At 37.2% G+C, this 17608-nt stretch overlaps 1 protein-coding gene across 4 annotated transcripts; it reads left to right on the top strand.

Moving 5' to 3' along the window:
• The first annotated feature begins 11232 nt into the window (after nt 1–11232).
• On the top strand, nt 11233–15222 carry LOC107806369 (probably inactive leucine-rich repeat receptor-like protein kinase At5g48380). 4 transcript variants are annotated; one of them, XM_016630514.2, is made up of 3 exons: nt 11233–11480; nt 12777–13775; nt 14049–15222. In XM_016630514.2, the coding sequence occupies exons 2-3, from the start codon at nt 12912–12914 to the stop codon at nt 15051–15053; spliced, it is 1869 nt and encodes a 622-aa protein (XP_016486000.1). In that variant the 5' UTR covers nt 11233–11480; nt 12777–12911; the 3' UTR covers nt 15054–15222. The 4 variants fall into 4 exon arrangements, with proteins under 4 accessions (XP_016486000.1, XP_075075184.1, XP_016486001.1 ...); XM_075219083.1 differs by having other exon boundaries at nt 11331–11540; XM_016630515.2 differs by lacking the exon at nt 11233–11480 and adding an exon at nt 11490–12243.
• Nucleotides 15223–17608: the final 2386 nt, after the last annotated feature.

Genomic DNA, 17608 nt, shown 5'->3' with positions numbered 1-17608 from the left:
ACTCTGATGAGTATTGCCGAGCTTTAATGAATATATTGAATGAGGCTCATGTGCCTGACAAAATTTCAGTAAACCATTTAGAGACAATTGCCAACAAGATCTTTGAAGTGAACAGGGTAGCATTTTCTGATGATGAATTGCCTATGGAAGGCACAGAACACAACAAGGCTCTCTATTTGACGGTCAAATGTGAAGGTTCAATGGTTACTCGGGCACTAATCGATAACGGGTCGAGCGCTAATATTTGCACGTTATCCACATTGAACAAGTTAAAGATTGATGAGGATAGAATCCGCAAAAATAGCATTTGTGTTCGAGGGTTCGATGGAGGGGGAACAAACACGGTAGGGGATATTGTACTCGAATTGACTATTGGCCCAGTCGAGTTCACGATGGAATTTCAGGTGTTGGATGCTGCAGTATCCTATAATCTTTTGTTGGGTCGACCGTGGATTCATGCGGCAAAAGCCGTGCCCTCCACACTGCACCAAATGATCAAATTCGAGTGGGACAGACAAGAAATTGTGTTACATGGGGAAGATCCCACATGCGCCATGAATGATGCCATTGTACCCTTTATAGAGACCGAAGATGATAAGGGGCCATGGGTGTATCAGATCCTCGACACGGTTCCGGTGAGCAGGGTGCCTGAGGGTAAAAGCATGCCATGTCCCAGGATATCAGCTGCGACCGTCATGGTAGTGTCAGAAATGCTGAATAACAGGTTCGTGCCCGGGAAGGGTTTGGGGGTTGAACTGCAGGGCATTACTCAACCTGTGTCTTTGCCCAAAAATCTGGACACCTTCGGGTTAGGGTTCAAACCAACAGCGGCAGATGTCAGAAAGGCCCGTAAATTGAAGAAGAAAGCTTGGGTGCTCCCTAAACCAATTCCTCGATTGTCCAGGTCCTTTGTCAGACCGAGTATTAAGAAACAGTCATTATCAAAGATGTCAGGTTCGTTAATTGAGGCGGGTGGGAATTTGGATAAGGTGTTTGAGAAAGTATTTGCTGAAGTAAACATGGTTGAGGTCGGGGAAGGGTCAAGCAGAGCAGACATACAGTACATCGGACCACGTGCTAACATCAACAATTGGGAAGCTACTCCTCTTCCAGTTCGGAGGGAGTCGTGGTAGTGGGTTTTGTTTTCCTTTTTGTCACCTGGATTATTCCAGGGTTTGTAATCCAGTTGTTATGTTTCGTCCGTTTGGATGAGTTAAAACCTTGTTATCTTTACGTTTAATGAAATGCAATTTTCTTCGTCCCTAATTCTCTTTCCATTTTCTTTTCTTTTCTTTGTACAGTTCTTTTTATGCTGATATCAATGACATGACATGCATGAGGAATCTTCGGCCCAGTTTTAAAATCCAATCTAGTTCAGAAGTAATAATACAAGAGATCGAGTGTGATGATGGGGTGGATTGTAACAATGATGAAGCTTATGAGGAAATTAGTAAAGAATTAAGTCACTTTGAAGAAAAACTCAAACCTAACCTAAATGACACAGAAGCAGTTAATCTAGGGGACCAAGAGAATGTACGGGAAACTAAAATAAGTGTTCATTTGGAGCCACAACTCAAGGAGGAGATAATTAAAGTATTGCATGAGTACAAAGACGTTTTTCCATGGTCATATGATGATATGCCGGGTCTAAGCACCGATTTGGTGGTTCATAAATTGCCCACTGATCCAGCACTCCTCCCTGTCAAGCAAAAGTTGAGAAAGTTCAAAACAGACATAAGTGTGAAGATCAAAGAAGAGATCACCAAGCAGTTTGAGGCAAGGGTCATTCAGGTTACACGGTACCCCACTTGGTTAGCCAATGTCGTGCCTGTGCCAAAGAAAGATGGAAAGACCAGGGTGTGCGTCGATTATCGAGACCTTAACAAGGCAAGCCCAAAAGATAATTTCCCACTGCCCAACATCCATATACTGATCGACAATTGTGCCAAACATGATATTGGCTCTTTTGTGGATTGTTATGCGGGTTATCATCAGATTCTAATGGACAAGGAAGATGCAGAAAAGACAGCATTCATCACGCCGTGGGGAACGTATTGTTATCGGGTCATGCCGTTTGGTTTGAAAAATGCTGGGGCAACTTATATGAGGGCCATGACAACTATCTTCCATGATATGATACATAAAGAAATCGAGGTATACGTGGATGATGTGATCGTGAAGTCTAGACAGCAATCCGACCATGTCAGAGATTTGAGAAAATTCTTTCAAAGGCTTCGCAGGTACAATCTTAAGCTCAATCCTGCGAAATGTGCTTTCGGCGTGCCATCTAGGAAGTTGTTGGGATTTATAGTTAGCCAGAGGGGTATTGAATTAGACCCGTCAAAGATCAAAGCTATTCAGGAGTTGCCACCTCCAAGAAACAAAACCGAGGTGATGAGTTTGTTGGGAAGACTGAACTATATCAGCAGGTTCATTGCTCAGCTCACGGCAACGTGTGAACCAATTTTCAAATTGTTAAAGAAAGATGCCGCGGTCAAATGGACTGATGAATGCCAGAAGATTTTTGATAAGATAAAGGGGTATTTGTCAAACCCACCCGTGCTGGTCCCACCAGAACCAGGGAGGCCTTTGATTCTATATCTGACAGTTGTGGACAGTTCATTCGGTTGTGTACTGGGGCAGCATGATGTTACGAGCAGAAAGGAGCAGGCTATCAGTAAGAAGTTCACATCTTACGAGGTCAAGTATACTCAACTGGAAAGGACATGTTGTGCCCTAACTTGGGTGGCACAGAAATTGAAACATTACTTGTCATCTTACACCACTTACCTTATATCTCGCTTGGACCCGTTGAAGTATATTTTTCAGAAACCCATGCCCACAGGAAGGCTTGCAAAGTGGCAGATCTTACTTACAGAGTTCGACATTGTCTATGTGACACGGACTGCCATGAAAGCACAGGCATTAGCCGATCACTTGGCTGAGAACCCCGTTGATGAAGATTATGAGCCTTTGAAAACTTATTTCCCTGATGAAGAGGTAATGCACATTGATGAATTAGAACAAGCTGAGAAGTCGGGATGGAAACTTTTCTTTGATGGGGCCGCTAATATGAAAGGCGTAGGAATAGGTGCGGTACTTATTTCGGAAATAGGTCAGCATTACCCCGTTACAGCTCGGCTTCGTTTCTACTGTACAAACAACATGGCAGAATATGAGGCGTGTATATTGGGATTGAGATTAGCTGTGGATATGGGTGTACGGGAAGTCTTGGTCATGGGTGACTCGGACTTACTGGTACACCAGATTCAAGGGGAATGGGAAACACGGGACTTGAAGCTTATACCGTATCGGCAGTGTCTGCATGAGCTTTGCCAGCGTTTTCAGGCCATAGAATTCAGACACATTCCAAGGATTCATAATGAGGTTGTTGACGCTTTGGCTACTTTGGCGTCAATGTTGCACCATCCAGATAAGGCCTATGTTGATCCATTGCAGATTCAAGTCCGTGATCAGCATGCTTACTGTAATGTGATAGAAGAGGAAATCGATGGAGAGCCGTGGTTCCATGATATCAAAGAGTACATCAAAGCGGGAGTATATCCAACGCAGGCCACCGGTGATCAGAAAAGAACAATTCGACGGTTGGCAAGTGGGTTTTTCCTTAGTGGAGGAGTACTGTACAAAAGAACGCCAGAGCTCGGTTTGTTGAGATGTATAGATGCACGGCAGGCCACAACTATCATGACTGAGGTGCATTCCGGAGTTTGCGGACCGCATATGAGTGGGTATGTTCTAGTAAAGAAGATTCTCCGAGCAGGTTATTATTGGCTCACGATGGAGCGAGATTGTATCAGTTTTGTGCGTAAGTGTCATCAATGCCAAATACATGGAGATTTGATTCATGCTCCACCATCAGAATTACATACGATGTCCGCGCCATGGCCTTTTGTTGGGCACTCTACTCCGTACCGTCCCAAGGCAAATGGTGCGGTTGAAGCGGCCAATATGAACATAAAGAAAATACTCCGGAAGATGGTTGAAGGATCTAGACAATGGCACAAGAAATTGCCTTTTGCATTGTTAGGATATCGCACCACCGTGCGTACCTCGGTAGGGGCGACTCCTTACTCATTGGTATACGGTACCGAGGCAGTAATACCCGCAGAAGTGGAAATCCCATCTCTGCGAATCATTGCAGAGGCTGAGATCGATGATGATGAATGGGTGAAAAGCCGTCTTGAGCAGTTGAGTTTGATCGATGAGAAAAGATTGGCATCAGTGTGTCATGGCCAACTGTACCAACGAAGAATGGCAAGAGCATACAACAAAAAAGTACGTCCAAGGAAATTTGAAGTCGGGCAATTAGTACTGAGGCGGATCTTGCCTCATTGGGCTGAGGCAAAAGGAAAATTTGCCCCGGTTAGTATTTTTGCTCTCTTTCTTCTTTTATTTTTCTAGAACTAAATTATAAAATACTTAAATTATTATTAAGAACTAAGTTAAGTTATAAAAGCGCAAATTAATTCCCAATGACAATTAACGCATAATTAAGTAGCAATTAAGCATAAAATTGTATATTTGGACATTAAATGTTAAAAATGCAAAAGATGCCAATTTTGTAAAACAAACTTAATTACTAACAATTGTAGGACCAAATCCTAAATGCAAATGCGACATATTTTTTGTATTTTTTATATTAATTTAACAAATAAACATGCACAAACAAATACAAATAATTATCCAAAAATGTCACAAAATTCTCAAAATTGCACACAAAGAAAAATCATTTTATTTTGAATTTTTGGGAGTAATTCTCATATAGGGAAAAAATCACGTGCTCACAGGCGCGACAATATTTTTATGGTCCTAATAGATGCATCGTCAAAATGGTCTCATGTATTCCTACTATCGTCTTATAACCTGTCGTTTGCAAAGCTATTAGCCCAAATAATTCGATTAAGGGCACAATTTCTAGATTATCCTATAAAGGCAATTCGCCTTGATAATGTTGGAGAATTCTCTTTTCAATCTTTTGATGATTATTGTCTATCAGTTGGGATAAAAGTTGAACATTATGTAGCTTATGTTCATACTCAAAGTGGCATTGCAAAGTCATTTACCAAACGTCTGCAATTGATATCAAGACCACTACTTATGAAACCAAAATTGTCCACTACTGTTTGGGGCCATACTATCTTGCATACAACATCACTTATTCGTCACACACTGACACGTTATAATAAATATTCTCTGTCACAATTAGTTTTTGATCATGAACCAAATATTGATCATCTACGAATTTTTGAATGTGATGTATATTTGCCAGTAGCACCACCATCATATAGTAAGATGGGTCCCCAGAGAAGGTTAGAAATATACGTTGGGTTTGAATCACCCTCTATCTTGAACCATTGACGGGAGATTTATTTACTGCTCGATTTGCAGATTGTTGATTTAATGAAATAAATTTTCCACAATTAGGGGGAGAGAAAAAGGAAATCAAAAGAGAAATTGTGTGAAAATTTTCATCATTATCTCATTTTAATCCACGTACTCCTATATGTAATCAGGAGGTCCAAAAGATCATTCATTTATAGAATATAGCAAATCAAATGCTAGACACGTTTACTGATTTGAAAAGGATAACTATGTCGCATATCTCTGCAGAGAATGTGTCTATACGAATTGATGTCCCAGCAGGATCATTTACTAACATGAGAGCTAGTGAACCTAAAGCACGTCTGAAGCGTGGTAGGACTTTGGGTTCTAAGTATAGAAATCCTAGGAAAATAAAATCGACAAATGATCAAAAATGATACTATGAAGGGATCTCCTAAAGAGACCCAAGATCTAATTAGTTCTGACATTCCTGAAGAAATAAATAAACTGGAGAGTCAAGCGAGCGAGGAACTTTTAATAAGTTCTAATGGTGATGGGATTAATTTAAATCGATCTAAAATAGTGATGGATAATATTTTTGCATATAATGTTGCACTCAACATTATGCAAGATAGTGAGGATCTTGAACCCCGATCTGTCGAAGAATGTCGACAAAGAATTGATTGGCCAAAATGGTAAGAGGCAATTCAATCAGAATTGAACGCACTTGCTAAAAAATAGGTATTTGGACCAGTAGTTCAAACACCTGCTGGTATAAAATCAGTTGGTCATAACTGAATTTTTGTGCGAAAATGGAATGATAAAAATAAAATTGGAAGATACAAAGATAGCCTTGTCGCACAAGGATTCTCACAACGACTTGGAGTCGATTTTAATGAAACATATTCACCTATTATGGATGCCATAACATTTCAATATCTCATCAGTTTATCCCTACATGAAAGGCTTGAAATACATTTAATGGATGTAGTTACAACTTATCTGTACGGTTCACTTGCTAATGAAATTTATATGAAAATCCTTGAAGGATTTAAAATGCATGAAGCAAATTCAAAACCTCAAAAAATGTATTCAATCATATTACAAAGATCTTTGTACAGTTTAAAGCTATCTGGGTGCATGTGGTATATTCATCTTAGTGAATATTTGCTGAAAGAAGGTTACACAAATGATGTTATTTATTCATGTATTTTTATAAAGAAAATGGCATCAGAATTTGTTATACTTGCTGTTTTTGTTGATGACATAAATTTTGTTGGAACTCGAGAAGAGCTCCAAAAGGCAATTGAATATCGTAAGAAAGAATTTGAGATGAAAGATCTTAGAAAGACAAAAATTTTGTCTTGGTTTGCAAATTGAACATTTTGCAAACAGGATCTTTATCCATCGATATACCTATACAGAAAGGGTCTTAAAACACTTTTACATGGACAAAGCGCACCCATTGAGTACATCAATGATTGTTCGATCACTTGAAGTGAATAAGGACCCGTTCCGACCTCCAGAAGAGGATGAGAAACTCCTTGGTCCTGAAACACCCTATCTTAGTGCAATTAATGCACTTATGTATCTTGCTAATGCTACAAGGCATGACATAGCATTTTCTGTTAATTTACTAGCAAAATATAGCTCTTCTCCTACACGGAGACATTGGAATGGGATAAAGCATATATTGTGATATTTAAAGGGAACACTTGATATGGGTTTGTTTTATGCTAACAAAGGTAGTGAAGATCTTGTTGGTTATGCATATGCAGGTTATCTATCTGATCCCTATAAAGCTAGATCTCAAACCAGCTACGTGTTTACATGTGGAGGTACTGTCATATCATAGCGCTCCACAAAGCAATCTATTGTTGCTACTTCTTCAAATCATGCTGAGATAATAGCTATTCATGAAGCAAGTAGGGAATGCGTATGGTTGAGATCAGTGATTCATTATTCAAAAAAATATGGTTTGAAATGTGATAAAATATCCACAATTTTATACGAAGACAATGTTGCATGCATAGCCCAATTAAATGGAGAATTTATAAGAGGAGGTAGAACGAAGCACATTTCACCAAAATTATTCTACACACATGATCTTCAGAAAAATAGCAACATTGATGTGCAACAAATCTGTTCAGGTCATAATCTGACAGATTTATTCACTAAATCTTTGCCAACTTCAACTTTTCAGAAGATGGTATACAAGATTGGAATGCGGAGACTCAAATATTTGAAACAAGGTTTTCATCAGGGGGGATGAAATATGTGTTGTACTCTTTTTCCCTTACTAAGTTTTTTCCCATAGGGGTTTTCTTGTAAAGTAATGAGTCAGTTAGAAATGCGTATTACTAAATATGTATACTCTTTTTCCTTTACTGGGATTTTTTCCACTGGAGTTTTCCTAGTAAGGTTTTAACGAGGCACATTATCTTTTAATGAACATCCAAGGGGGAGTGTTATGAAAATATTATATTGTGAAGTCCATTTATTACTCCGTTATAGATAATCTTCCTGAAGAAGGTTATCCATTTAGTACTCTGTTGAAGTTTATTTACAAGCAGTTGATGCAGACAGGTTGCAAGCAACTCAATGAAATGATTTGCATCAGCTTCTTATTAAACAGACAGGTTGCGAGCAACTCTGACGAGTATATAGCGTATATATAATTCTGACTTGTACTTTATCAAAAAATAGTATAGAAAGATATCGAACCCACATAAATTTGTTAATCTATTCTACAGATGTTTCTTGTTTTAGTTACTATTTAAGAAAATCAAAAAAAGTTGAGTTGTGAGTTAACTAACTAAAAGTAAACAAAGCAATGGAGAAATATTTTTGTATTTCACAAATATAAAAAGATGTTGGGATCCTCACTTCATTTAATATTTCTATTATATAGTAGATATATTTATTCTTTAATTTCTATTTCTCGTGAATGTATAAATGCCTCTAACGATTACACTTAGATATTATTACTTAAGTTAAACAAGTAGTTGCACTCCTTTTGGTTATACAAATTAATCATCAAAATAGTAATGTTAAAGAACCAGAAATAAAGGCTTGAACTGAAAAATGCTCTTTTTAGTAAGTCCATTTCGATTGCCCTACTTGTTATAATAGATTACTACAATATTTGCCTCTCTCGATTACAAATAAATGTAGAATTCATTATAACATAATATAGATAGATATCACTACATAAATATGAACATCTATCAATAAAGCAGATAAACATAAAATAGAATTTAGCTCAAGCATATGAAATTATAGAATAATATCTATTATTATATAGAAATATTAAGATATGTCTCCCAACATAAGAAAATTTTCTCCATATTGGAGCCAATACCGACAACAGAAATATCATTGCCCATTTAATACGAAAATAGAAAGAAATATTCAAGAAGAATATTTTCCTCTATTTAATTAAAAACAGGAACTAGAGTAATTTTTCCGACACTACAATTTATTCGGAATTAGAGAAGAAGCCAATATAATGGCTAAAAGATGAAAAAGAAGAGAAACTAAAGAACAAAGAGAAAGGAGAAACTTTCTGCTCAAAATCTGATTTCAATAGTACACTTCTAAGCTTTATTTTTCACGATTGATGCCTCTTTTTATAGGCAAGCCATAACAAAGTTTTCAATACACTTCTGGATATGAACTTCTCATGGTTGATTGTGGCCTTGTTATGCTTGGTTATGAGCTTTTGTTGTAGGACAGTTATGGATCGGTTATAGTTTGTTGTAGCCGGTTGTGAGTTGATTGTCCTTTGTCATGGTAGATCACATTTATACAATGTCTTTGTTTAGCACCATATTTTACTCTGCTTTAACTGGTCTATTTTCTAATTTTTCCTTTGTAATCTTCTCGCTCTGGGACTAATTCTTCTTTAACATTTCCTGCATGATTTTGACAAAGTATGGAAGAAATATGATAATTTTTTGTGTTTTTACAAAGAAATTATATGTTAAAAAATCAAGCAACAACAACAACAACAACAACAACCCAGTATAATCCCACTTAGTGAGGTCTGGGGAGGGTAGTGTGTACGCAGACCTTACCCTAGGTTAAAAAATCAAGCAAAATGCACTTATCAAGCTCATGCGGACAGCTTACAAGCAGCTCAAGAAAAGTCTTGCAGCTGCTTCCTGAAAAGTCTTGTCGTTGTTTCCTGAAAAGCCTCGTAATTGCTTCCTTTCTTCTATAAATAGAAGAGTTTTCAGTTCATTATATATATATCAGTTTGAAGATGAATAATATATCAGTTTCCCTCTGTACCTGTCTTTGGTTATTTATTTTACGGTCGTTATTTACAATATTTAAGAAATTTTCTTGTCTCGACTTTTTTATTTCTGTGTCACAACTTCTAAAAGACGAAATAATGAAATTGAGATCTCTACTGGGATCGTTTTTACTGTAATCAGGCGCAAAACACGTGACATTTTCTTTAGCTTTTAACATGTTGATGTTCGTTGGTTAGACCAAAGTGGGAACTTCGTTTAAGAAACTTAATAAATCATACTGATATGCCTAAGATAATACAATAAGGACCAAAACAGACTCACTCTCAAACTTGAGGGACCATTTGAGTTAAAACAAACTTAAACCCGTACTTTGTTCAGGTGTGAAAATGGAAAAGGAATAGTCTAAAGTCGGAAGTTAGATTTCTCTTCATATTCAACTTTTCCATTTTAGCATTTTTCCTAAATAATTAATTTGGTCCTTTTTAGTAGATGAAAAAATAATCACGGCTTTCACACTAACTTTCCACAGCCACCAAAATGCTGCATTGGAGTAATAAATATTTCTGTATTTTTAATAAAAAATTCAGAGTCCGAGCCTTAAGCATGAAAAACGTGTTTAGTAGGCACACTTTACTCTCAGGGATCGTTTGGTTGGGAAACAAATTATCCTAAAATTAATTATACTGGGCTAGTTATTCTGGAATTATTATCCCACACTATAGTAGGAATTAAAATTAATACTATATTTTCGAGAAAACTAACCCGAAATTAGTTATATATTTTATCCAAACAAGCGTGGGATATACTCATTTCAAATTTAATTTTGAAATTAATTATTAATTATATCTCGTGCTAAATGAGCCCTAAAGTGTAATATTTGATTTTTGGCGCATATCTAGATTAGTTGAGCCTAAGGGTGTCTAACGGGCCGGGTCAACCTATTTCCGGTCCGGCCCAAATCGGTTGAAACTAGAACCGGCCTGGATCGGTACAAAGGGGGTCGGGTGGGCTGGGTTAATGGGGTTGGTCCGTTCACCTTCGTGCAACCGGTTAACCGGACCGGTCAAACCCAGTCAACGTTATTTAATGTAGAACCAGTTAACCGGCCCGGACCGGCCTAGACCGGTATAACAGCTACCATTATTTATGCTTAATGTTTTAGTTTGTTAGATTAATTTGAAGTATTATTATGCATGAAAATTTAGTTTTACTCTTCTTCTTTCGTTAATTTACTTATTAAATGCAAACTTTAATTTTGTAATTTTGAAATAAATATAGCACTTACAATTTATACGTGCATTTTTTTCCCATCTTCATTGTATTCTTTATATTTTTACTTTATATTAATATAACTTACAATAGTTATACAAAATACAAAAATTAAAAATTACACTAACCCGGCCCGGCCTCTTGTAACCGTAACCCTTACGGTTCATTTTTTACCCGGATAAATCCGAACTCATTAAATCCCGTAATCCTTAACCCGTAATCAGCCCGGTTTCCAACCCGTCCAGTTCTAAATTTTGTTTACCCAATCCGGTCTGGCCCACCCGTTAGACACCCTTAGTTGAGCCAAAAGAAACTATCCAAAATTGGTGAGAAACCAAAAAAAGAAAAATTAACTTTCCACAGCAAATGAACAGCAAGTCAAGCCATGGGTCGTCCCGCTGTCCCATTTTAACTCTCTTTCTCTTTCATTTTTAGCAAGCCTTTGGTCTTAGCTCCCACAGTTAAACAATGACTAGCTTTATTTCTTTGACTCAGTAAACTGTATGACCAAATACAATCTTCTTTCTCTCTTTTCCTTTCATATTTCTTTTCTGAAATTTTCTGTTAATTGACTCTCAAGATCCAGCATTTTATACCCTCAATTGGGCAGTAAGTATATTTGCATCTATAACTTTTTGGTCTTTACTTTTATGTTCAATTTGTTTATTGGTATTTATACCTAACTCTTTCTTTAATTCTTATAATTAAAAAATTGTATCTTTATTCTGTTGTTGGCTGCTTTTAATTCTTGAAATTCTTGAAATTTGAAAGTCATATTAATAAAGCTATGAACTTTCCTTTCTGGTAATTGAAGTTGAATTTGCTCCTTTTTTGTTTGATTTAAAGAACCCTTTTTGGGTTTTGTTTTAACTATTATATCAAGAGCTTTTTGCTTTTTGAATTTTACTCTTAAAGTTGTGAATTTTTGTGCTTGTGGATGTGGAAGATCAAGTAAATTCTGTATTTTGGATAAAGTTATTTACAATTCATTTGAAGATAGTATTTGTAGCCTCAATTTGTTTATTGTTACTTATAACTAACTGTTTCTTTAATTGATGTATTATTGCCTTTCTATGAATACTTTGAACAAGGACAGTAGTTTATTATTCTTTAAAATTTGGTTGTCCTTGTCAAAAAGCTCTGAACTTTTCTTTCTGGAATTGGAATTTGCTCTTTTCTTCATTGATTTAACAACTTTTTCTGGGTTCTATGAGTCGTGTTTGTTGGGCGTTGAAGATCAGATAAATCATTTTGGGTAAAGCTTTTTTGTTGAGCCGAAGGTCTTTCGGAAACAGCCTCTTTATCCCCAGGACAGGGATAAGGACTGCGTATACACTGCCCTCTCCAAACCCCACTTGTGGGATTTTACTAGGTTGTTGTTACTCGTGTCAATTATGGTTTTTTTTTATACTTCCATCTTAAAGATGTGAATATTTCTGCTTGTGGCTGTAGAAGATCAGTTTGTAAACACATCTTTTGGATGAAGTTTTTCTTTTGTTGGATGTAGTAGTATGCGAATTTTTCTGGGCATCTGCTGCTTGCTATTGTGCTTTCTCTTGCCGAGTTTGTTTGTCGTTTTTTCCTTTAAAATCTGTGTGGAACAGTTTTCTTATTTTCTTTAGACTAATATTTCCGTGTAGAGATAAGTGTGGGATTTAAGTACCTCTAGTTCTGGAAAGCACTAGTTTGCCTTAGAAGACAACTTTATCTAGTATTGAGATGAAAGGAAACTGAATAGAGCGGATGGATACATAGATTCATATAGTTTTTCTTGTCTAGTTTGGGATTGAGGCATAGTTTACTTGACTAGTTTGGGATTGAGGCATAGTTGATTGATTGATAAAACTGACTCGTCATCTATATTTTTCCCTTGCAGTTCTTAATTTCCCCTTCAATATTTTGTAGGTTTCTGGATTTAGCTCAGGAGAAATAGGATTTGTACTTGCAATGCATTTCACATTGTTTGGGGTTGCAAACTAGTCTATAAATGTTTCATTCAACGCGTAACTAGGCCCTTCAATTGATCTAGGCCCTGCAATTATGACCAGGCCTTTCACCAAGATGGCATTGGATAACAGAGCTCTTACCACTCTTGCTTCTATTTTGATCTACTTGGTCTTGAGTCTAGATGTTTGCTGTGCTGTTCAAAGCGACATTGACTGTCTGAAATCTGTAAAAGAGTCATTAGAAGATCCATTAAATTACTTGGGGTCAACATGGAACTTCGATAATCAGACCGAAGGTTTCATCTGCAAATTTACTGGGATTCAGTGTTGGCATCCGGATGAAAGCAAGGTTCTGAGTATCACTCTTCCTGACATGGGTCTTAAGGGCAGGTTTCCACGTGGTATTCAGAATTGTACCTCTATGACATCATTAGATCTTTCGAGCAACGAGCTCAATGGAAGTATTCCACGTGATATCTCCAAAATTATAGGTTTTGTGGTAATCCTGGATCTCTCATCCAACAACCTATCAGGGGAAATCCCAGTGGATCTCGCAAACTGCTCTTTTTTGAATGACATTAAACTTGACAACAACCAGTTGACGGGTCAAATTCCTCCACAAATTGGCCTGCTTGGTCGGCTCAAGACTTTTAATGTAGCAAACAATCGATTGACCGGACCAGTTCCAAATTTCATAAATGCAACTATTCCCGCTGAGAGCTATGCCAATAATGCAGGACTCTGTGGAGATCCGTTAACTCGTTGCGAGGGTTCTTCCAAGAAACCCCGTACAGGAATCATCGTCGGTGCAGCTGTTGGTGGGGTGACTTTAGGTGCTGTATTTGTGATCCTCGGTACATCCTTCTACTTGAGAAAGATATCCAGGAAGAAGAAAAAGGAAGAAGATCCTGAAGGGAATAAATGGGCGAAGAGTATTAAGGGTACCAAGACAATCCAGGTGAGAATTTTTACTCTGCCGAATCATTATAAACTGTCTCTTTATTGACATTTCTGTGCGCGCTTTGTTCATTTGTTAAAATCAATTCTAGTGGGTTGTTGTTTTTGTTTACTGTTCCTACTGTAGCACTGTGATCATATTTATAATCATAAATTCATGTTTTCTTATAAGCATTCAACCTCCATGTTAAGTGTGAAGTATGAATTTTCACATGTTGTGTGATTTTTCTCTTGCTCAAGCTTTCTTAATTGACTTAAGGTTTGTTATTTTCAGCTTTCAATGTTTGAGAAGTCTGCTTCAAAAATGAGATTAAGTGATCTCATGAAGGCCACTAACAACTTCAGCAAAAGCAATATCATCGGGTCAGCAAGTACCGGGACTTTCTACAAAGCAGTACTTGACGATGGTACTTCACTTATGGTTAAGAGATTGCAGAATACTCAACATTCAGAGAAAGAGTTTGTATCTGAGATGGATACTTTGGGAAAGGTAAAGCACCGTAACTTGGTTCCTCTTTTAGGTTTTTGCATGGCAAAAAAAGAACGGCTGTTGGTCTACAAGGACATGCCAAATGGCACCTTGCACGATAAGTTACATTCGGTGAGTGAAGAGGAAAAAACTCTCGAGTGGCCTATGAGACTTAAGATTGGCCTTGGAGCAGCCAAAGGATTTGCATGGCTTCATCACAACTGCAATCCTCGTATTATTCACAGAAACATTAGTTCTAAATGCATCTTGTTGGACATGGAATTCGAACCAAAAATATCAGATTTTGGACTCGCTAGGCTCATGAATCCAATTGACACTCATTTGAGTACCTTCGTCAATGGAGAATTCGGGGACTTTGGTTATGTTGCTCCTGAATATGCACGAACTCTTATGGCTACACCAAAAGGTGATGTGTACAGTTTTGGTGTTGTACTTCTTGAGTTAGTAACTGGTGAGAGACCGACCTTTGTTACCAAAGCTCCCGAGACCTTTAAGGGAAATCTCGTGGAATGGATTTCAAATCTCTCTGGTGAATCTAAGCTTCACGATGCGATTGACCATTCGTTGTCTGGTAAAGGTTATGACAGTGAGGTTTTCCAGGTCCTTAAAGTTGCATGTCTTTGTGTGTTGTCTGCTCCTAAGGAGAGGCCGACAATGTTTGAAGTGTACCAGTTTCTGAGAGCCATCGGAGAGCGATATCATTTCACAACTGCAGATGACATTTTGATGATGCCTTCAGAAAGCGATGATGGCGGACATCAACTGGACGAACTCATCGTTGCTCAATAAGTAAAACAGGCTCGTTGTTCATTGATAATGGTTGAGTAAGTAAGATACAGTAATTAATATAGAATCATAGTAGTCCTCTGTAATTGTAGGTGGTTGTCTGTTCTGCATAATCTTTTTCTATCCTGTACAAATACCACGTTCACTATCTATATTGATTATTCTACTGTAAGTCCCTTCTTCATAGCTTACCCAACTATGTAACTTGTGTTTCCTTTTCTGTATTTTTATTGCTGAAGAGATTTATACAGATTAGATGTCTGTCTCTATTTTTTTTTTCTTTTTTTTCTTTTGATTGATTTTTTCTCCAGACCCTTGTATTAAGCTTGAAGGGGAGCCTTGAAGCAGCAGTCAAGTTGTCTCCTTGTGACCTACACGTCATGGGTTCGAGACGTGGAATGTCACTGATGTTTGCATCAGGCCAGGGTAGGATGTCTACGTCACCCACCCCCCTTGGGGTGCGGCCTTTCCCTGCACCCTACGTGAACGTGGGATGCTTTGTGCATCGGTTGTCTTTTTTTTCCTTGTATTAAGGTTGAAGGGAGGGAAGTGACTTAAATATTCATGATGTCCATTTGACTCTCTCTGCTTTAGATATTAGTGGAAACAACCTCTTGAACAAAATATAGGGTATGATTGCGTACAATAGACCCTTGTGGTCCAGCCCTTCCCCGAACCCCGCACTAAGCGGGAGCTTAGTGCACCGGGCTGCCCTTACTGCTTCAGATATTGGTTGATGAAGGTTTGAATTGGACCTTCCTATTATTTAGGCTGTGAGAATGATATCGATGTGTTTACCGATAGGCTTAGTAGCGTGCATGTCCCTTCATATTCTTAGATTTTTATTACGATACGTGATTTTGTTTGCCTCAGGTATTGTATTCCCTTTGCTATTATTTGATACTACTTATCCTTTATCTCCCCTTTTTCTCTTTCATCCTTCTTCCTTCCTTGCTTCCCTCTTCCTCTTCTTGGCCTTCTTGAGCCGAGGGTTTATTGAAAACAACCTCTCTACCTGCATTAGGTAGGGGTAAGGTCTGCGTACAGACTACCCTCCCCAGACCTCACATGTTGGGATCAAATTGAGTTTGTTGTTGTTGTTGTTGTTGTTGAGAATGTTGTCGCTCTTTCCTTTGATTATTGCTATTTTGGAAGGCGTTATAGCTACTTACAAGCAGAGGCGGACCCAGGATTTGAGCGACGCGGGGGCACCGCCACTTTTAGATATGCCAATTATTAGTGACAAAGTTTGACGCCTTCCAATAATAATTATGATAAATATCAAGAAAATAAAGTTCAGTATTTACTAACATAACTAATTTGGTACTAATATAAGATTATCCGCTCATGCTTAAACTCGTTGTATTTATAATATGTGCAAACCGTGCAAAGTTTGAACTAAATTCTTGTATAGAATATCCTAATGTGATTCTAGCTAATTAAATGTTAATTAGTTAAATGTTTAGGTATCACTAATTAGAATTGAGAAAGTATATATCGTGCTGATGCATAGAAAATCATAACTCACTTGCAAATTTTCATATGGAAAACACACATCAAGTTGTCCAAGTTATTTTGCATTTTACTATCTTCAAAAGGTAAACTTTATTAGTACTTATGTGAATCCAACCGCACTCTTATTCTTGTAAAATAATATGTTTAACTTCCCCACCAGACTTAATTCTTTAATTTACCTCTTTTAATTTTCCTCTCAAATGAATTGGAAATAAAAAATTAAGAAAGAGAAAGTTCTAAACAAGGAAGAATTTAAAAAGAATAAAATAAATTTATACTAAACTAGTTCAAAACAAGATAATAGGAAAAAATATACTCCAGTTAACTACTAGGGAGTAGTAGTAAGGTAACAAAAAGGAGTAGTAAGTATAGTTGAATTAAGAAAAGTAACCCAAAAACATGAAGAAACAAATATATGAGGGGAGTTGCGATCTAGCACTGTCCGCAAATGCCAGTTCTCCTGCGAAGCTTTTGTGTTTTGAGGGGGCCAAGGAAAATATATGAGGGGTCCTCACAATACATATAAATATATATAGTAGATATATACAATATTTTTCCCGAGGCTAACCGGGTCCAGTGACCCCTCAACCCCTAGTGTAGGTTCGCCTCTGCTTACAAGCATATTCTTTTAAATGAGATGGTCATACAATTTAACATTTGTCAATTCGATGGCACCATTTTTGTCTAGATTTGTAAGTAGATTCTTTATACAAATTATTGGTAGTAACTCAGTTTAGCTCAATGAGGCCACTGGTTAAATATGCTTTAATATTTTAAGTGTACAATTTAGTCCAATAAACTCATCAAAATTTGGATTTGGAAAGAGGCATGATTTCTGCCTTCATTTTTCAGCTCTAATCTTGATTACATGATTTTTTTGCTTTCCACACTTTAAAACGGTAAATTCTTTTCCAACAACGGTCTAAAACTTGAGATGCTCCTTTTTCTGATGGAGAATCCTATTTCATTATCAATCCTAATCATATTATGAAAAGTTCCTATTTCTGCTTTATACGTTATTCTTGCCGAACCTTGCATTATTT

The sequence above is a fragment of the Nicotiana tabacum genome, chromosome 8 (assembly GCF_000715075.1).
Source record: "Nicotiana tabacum cultivar K326 chromosome 8, ASM71507v2, whole genome shotgun sequence".
Lineage (NCBI taxonomy): Eukaryota > Viridiplantae > Streptophyta > Magnoliopsida > Solanales > Solanaceae > Nicotiana > Nicotiana tabacum.
This window is presented reverse-complemented; position numbering and strand designations above follow the sequence as displayed.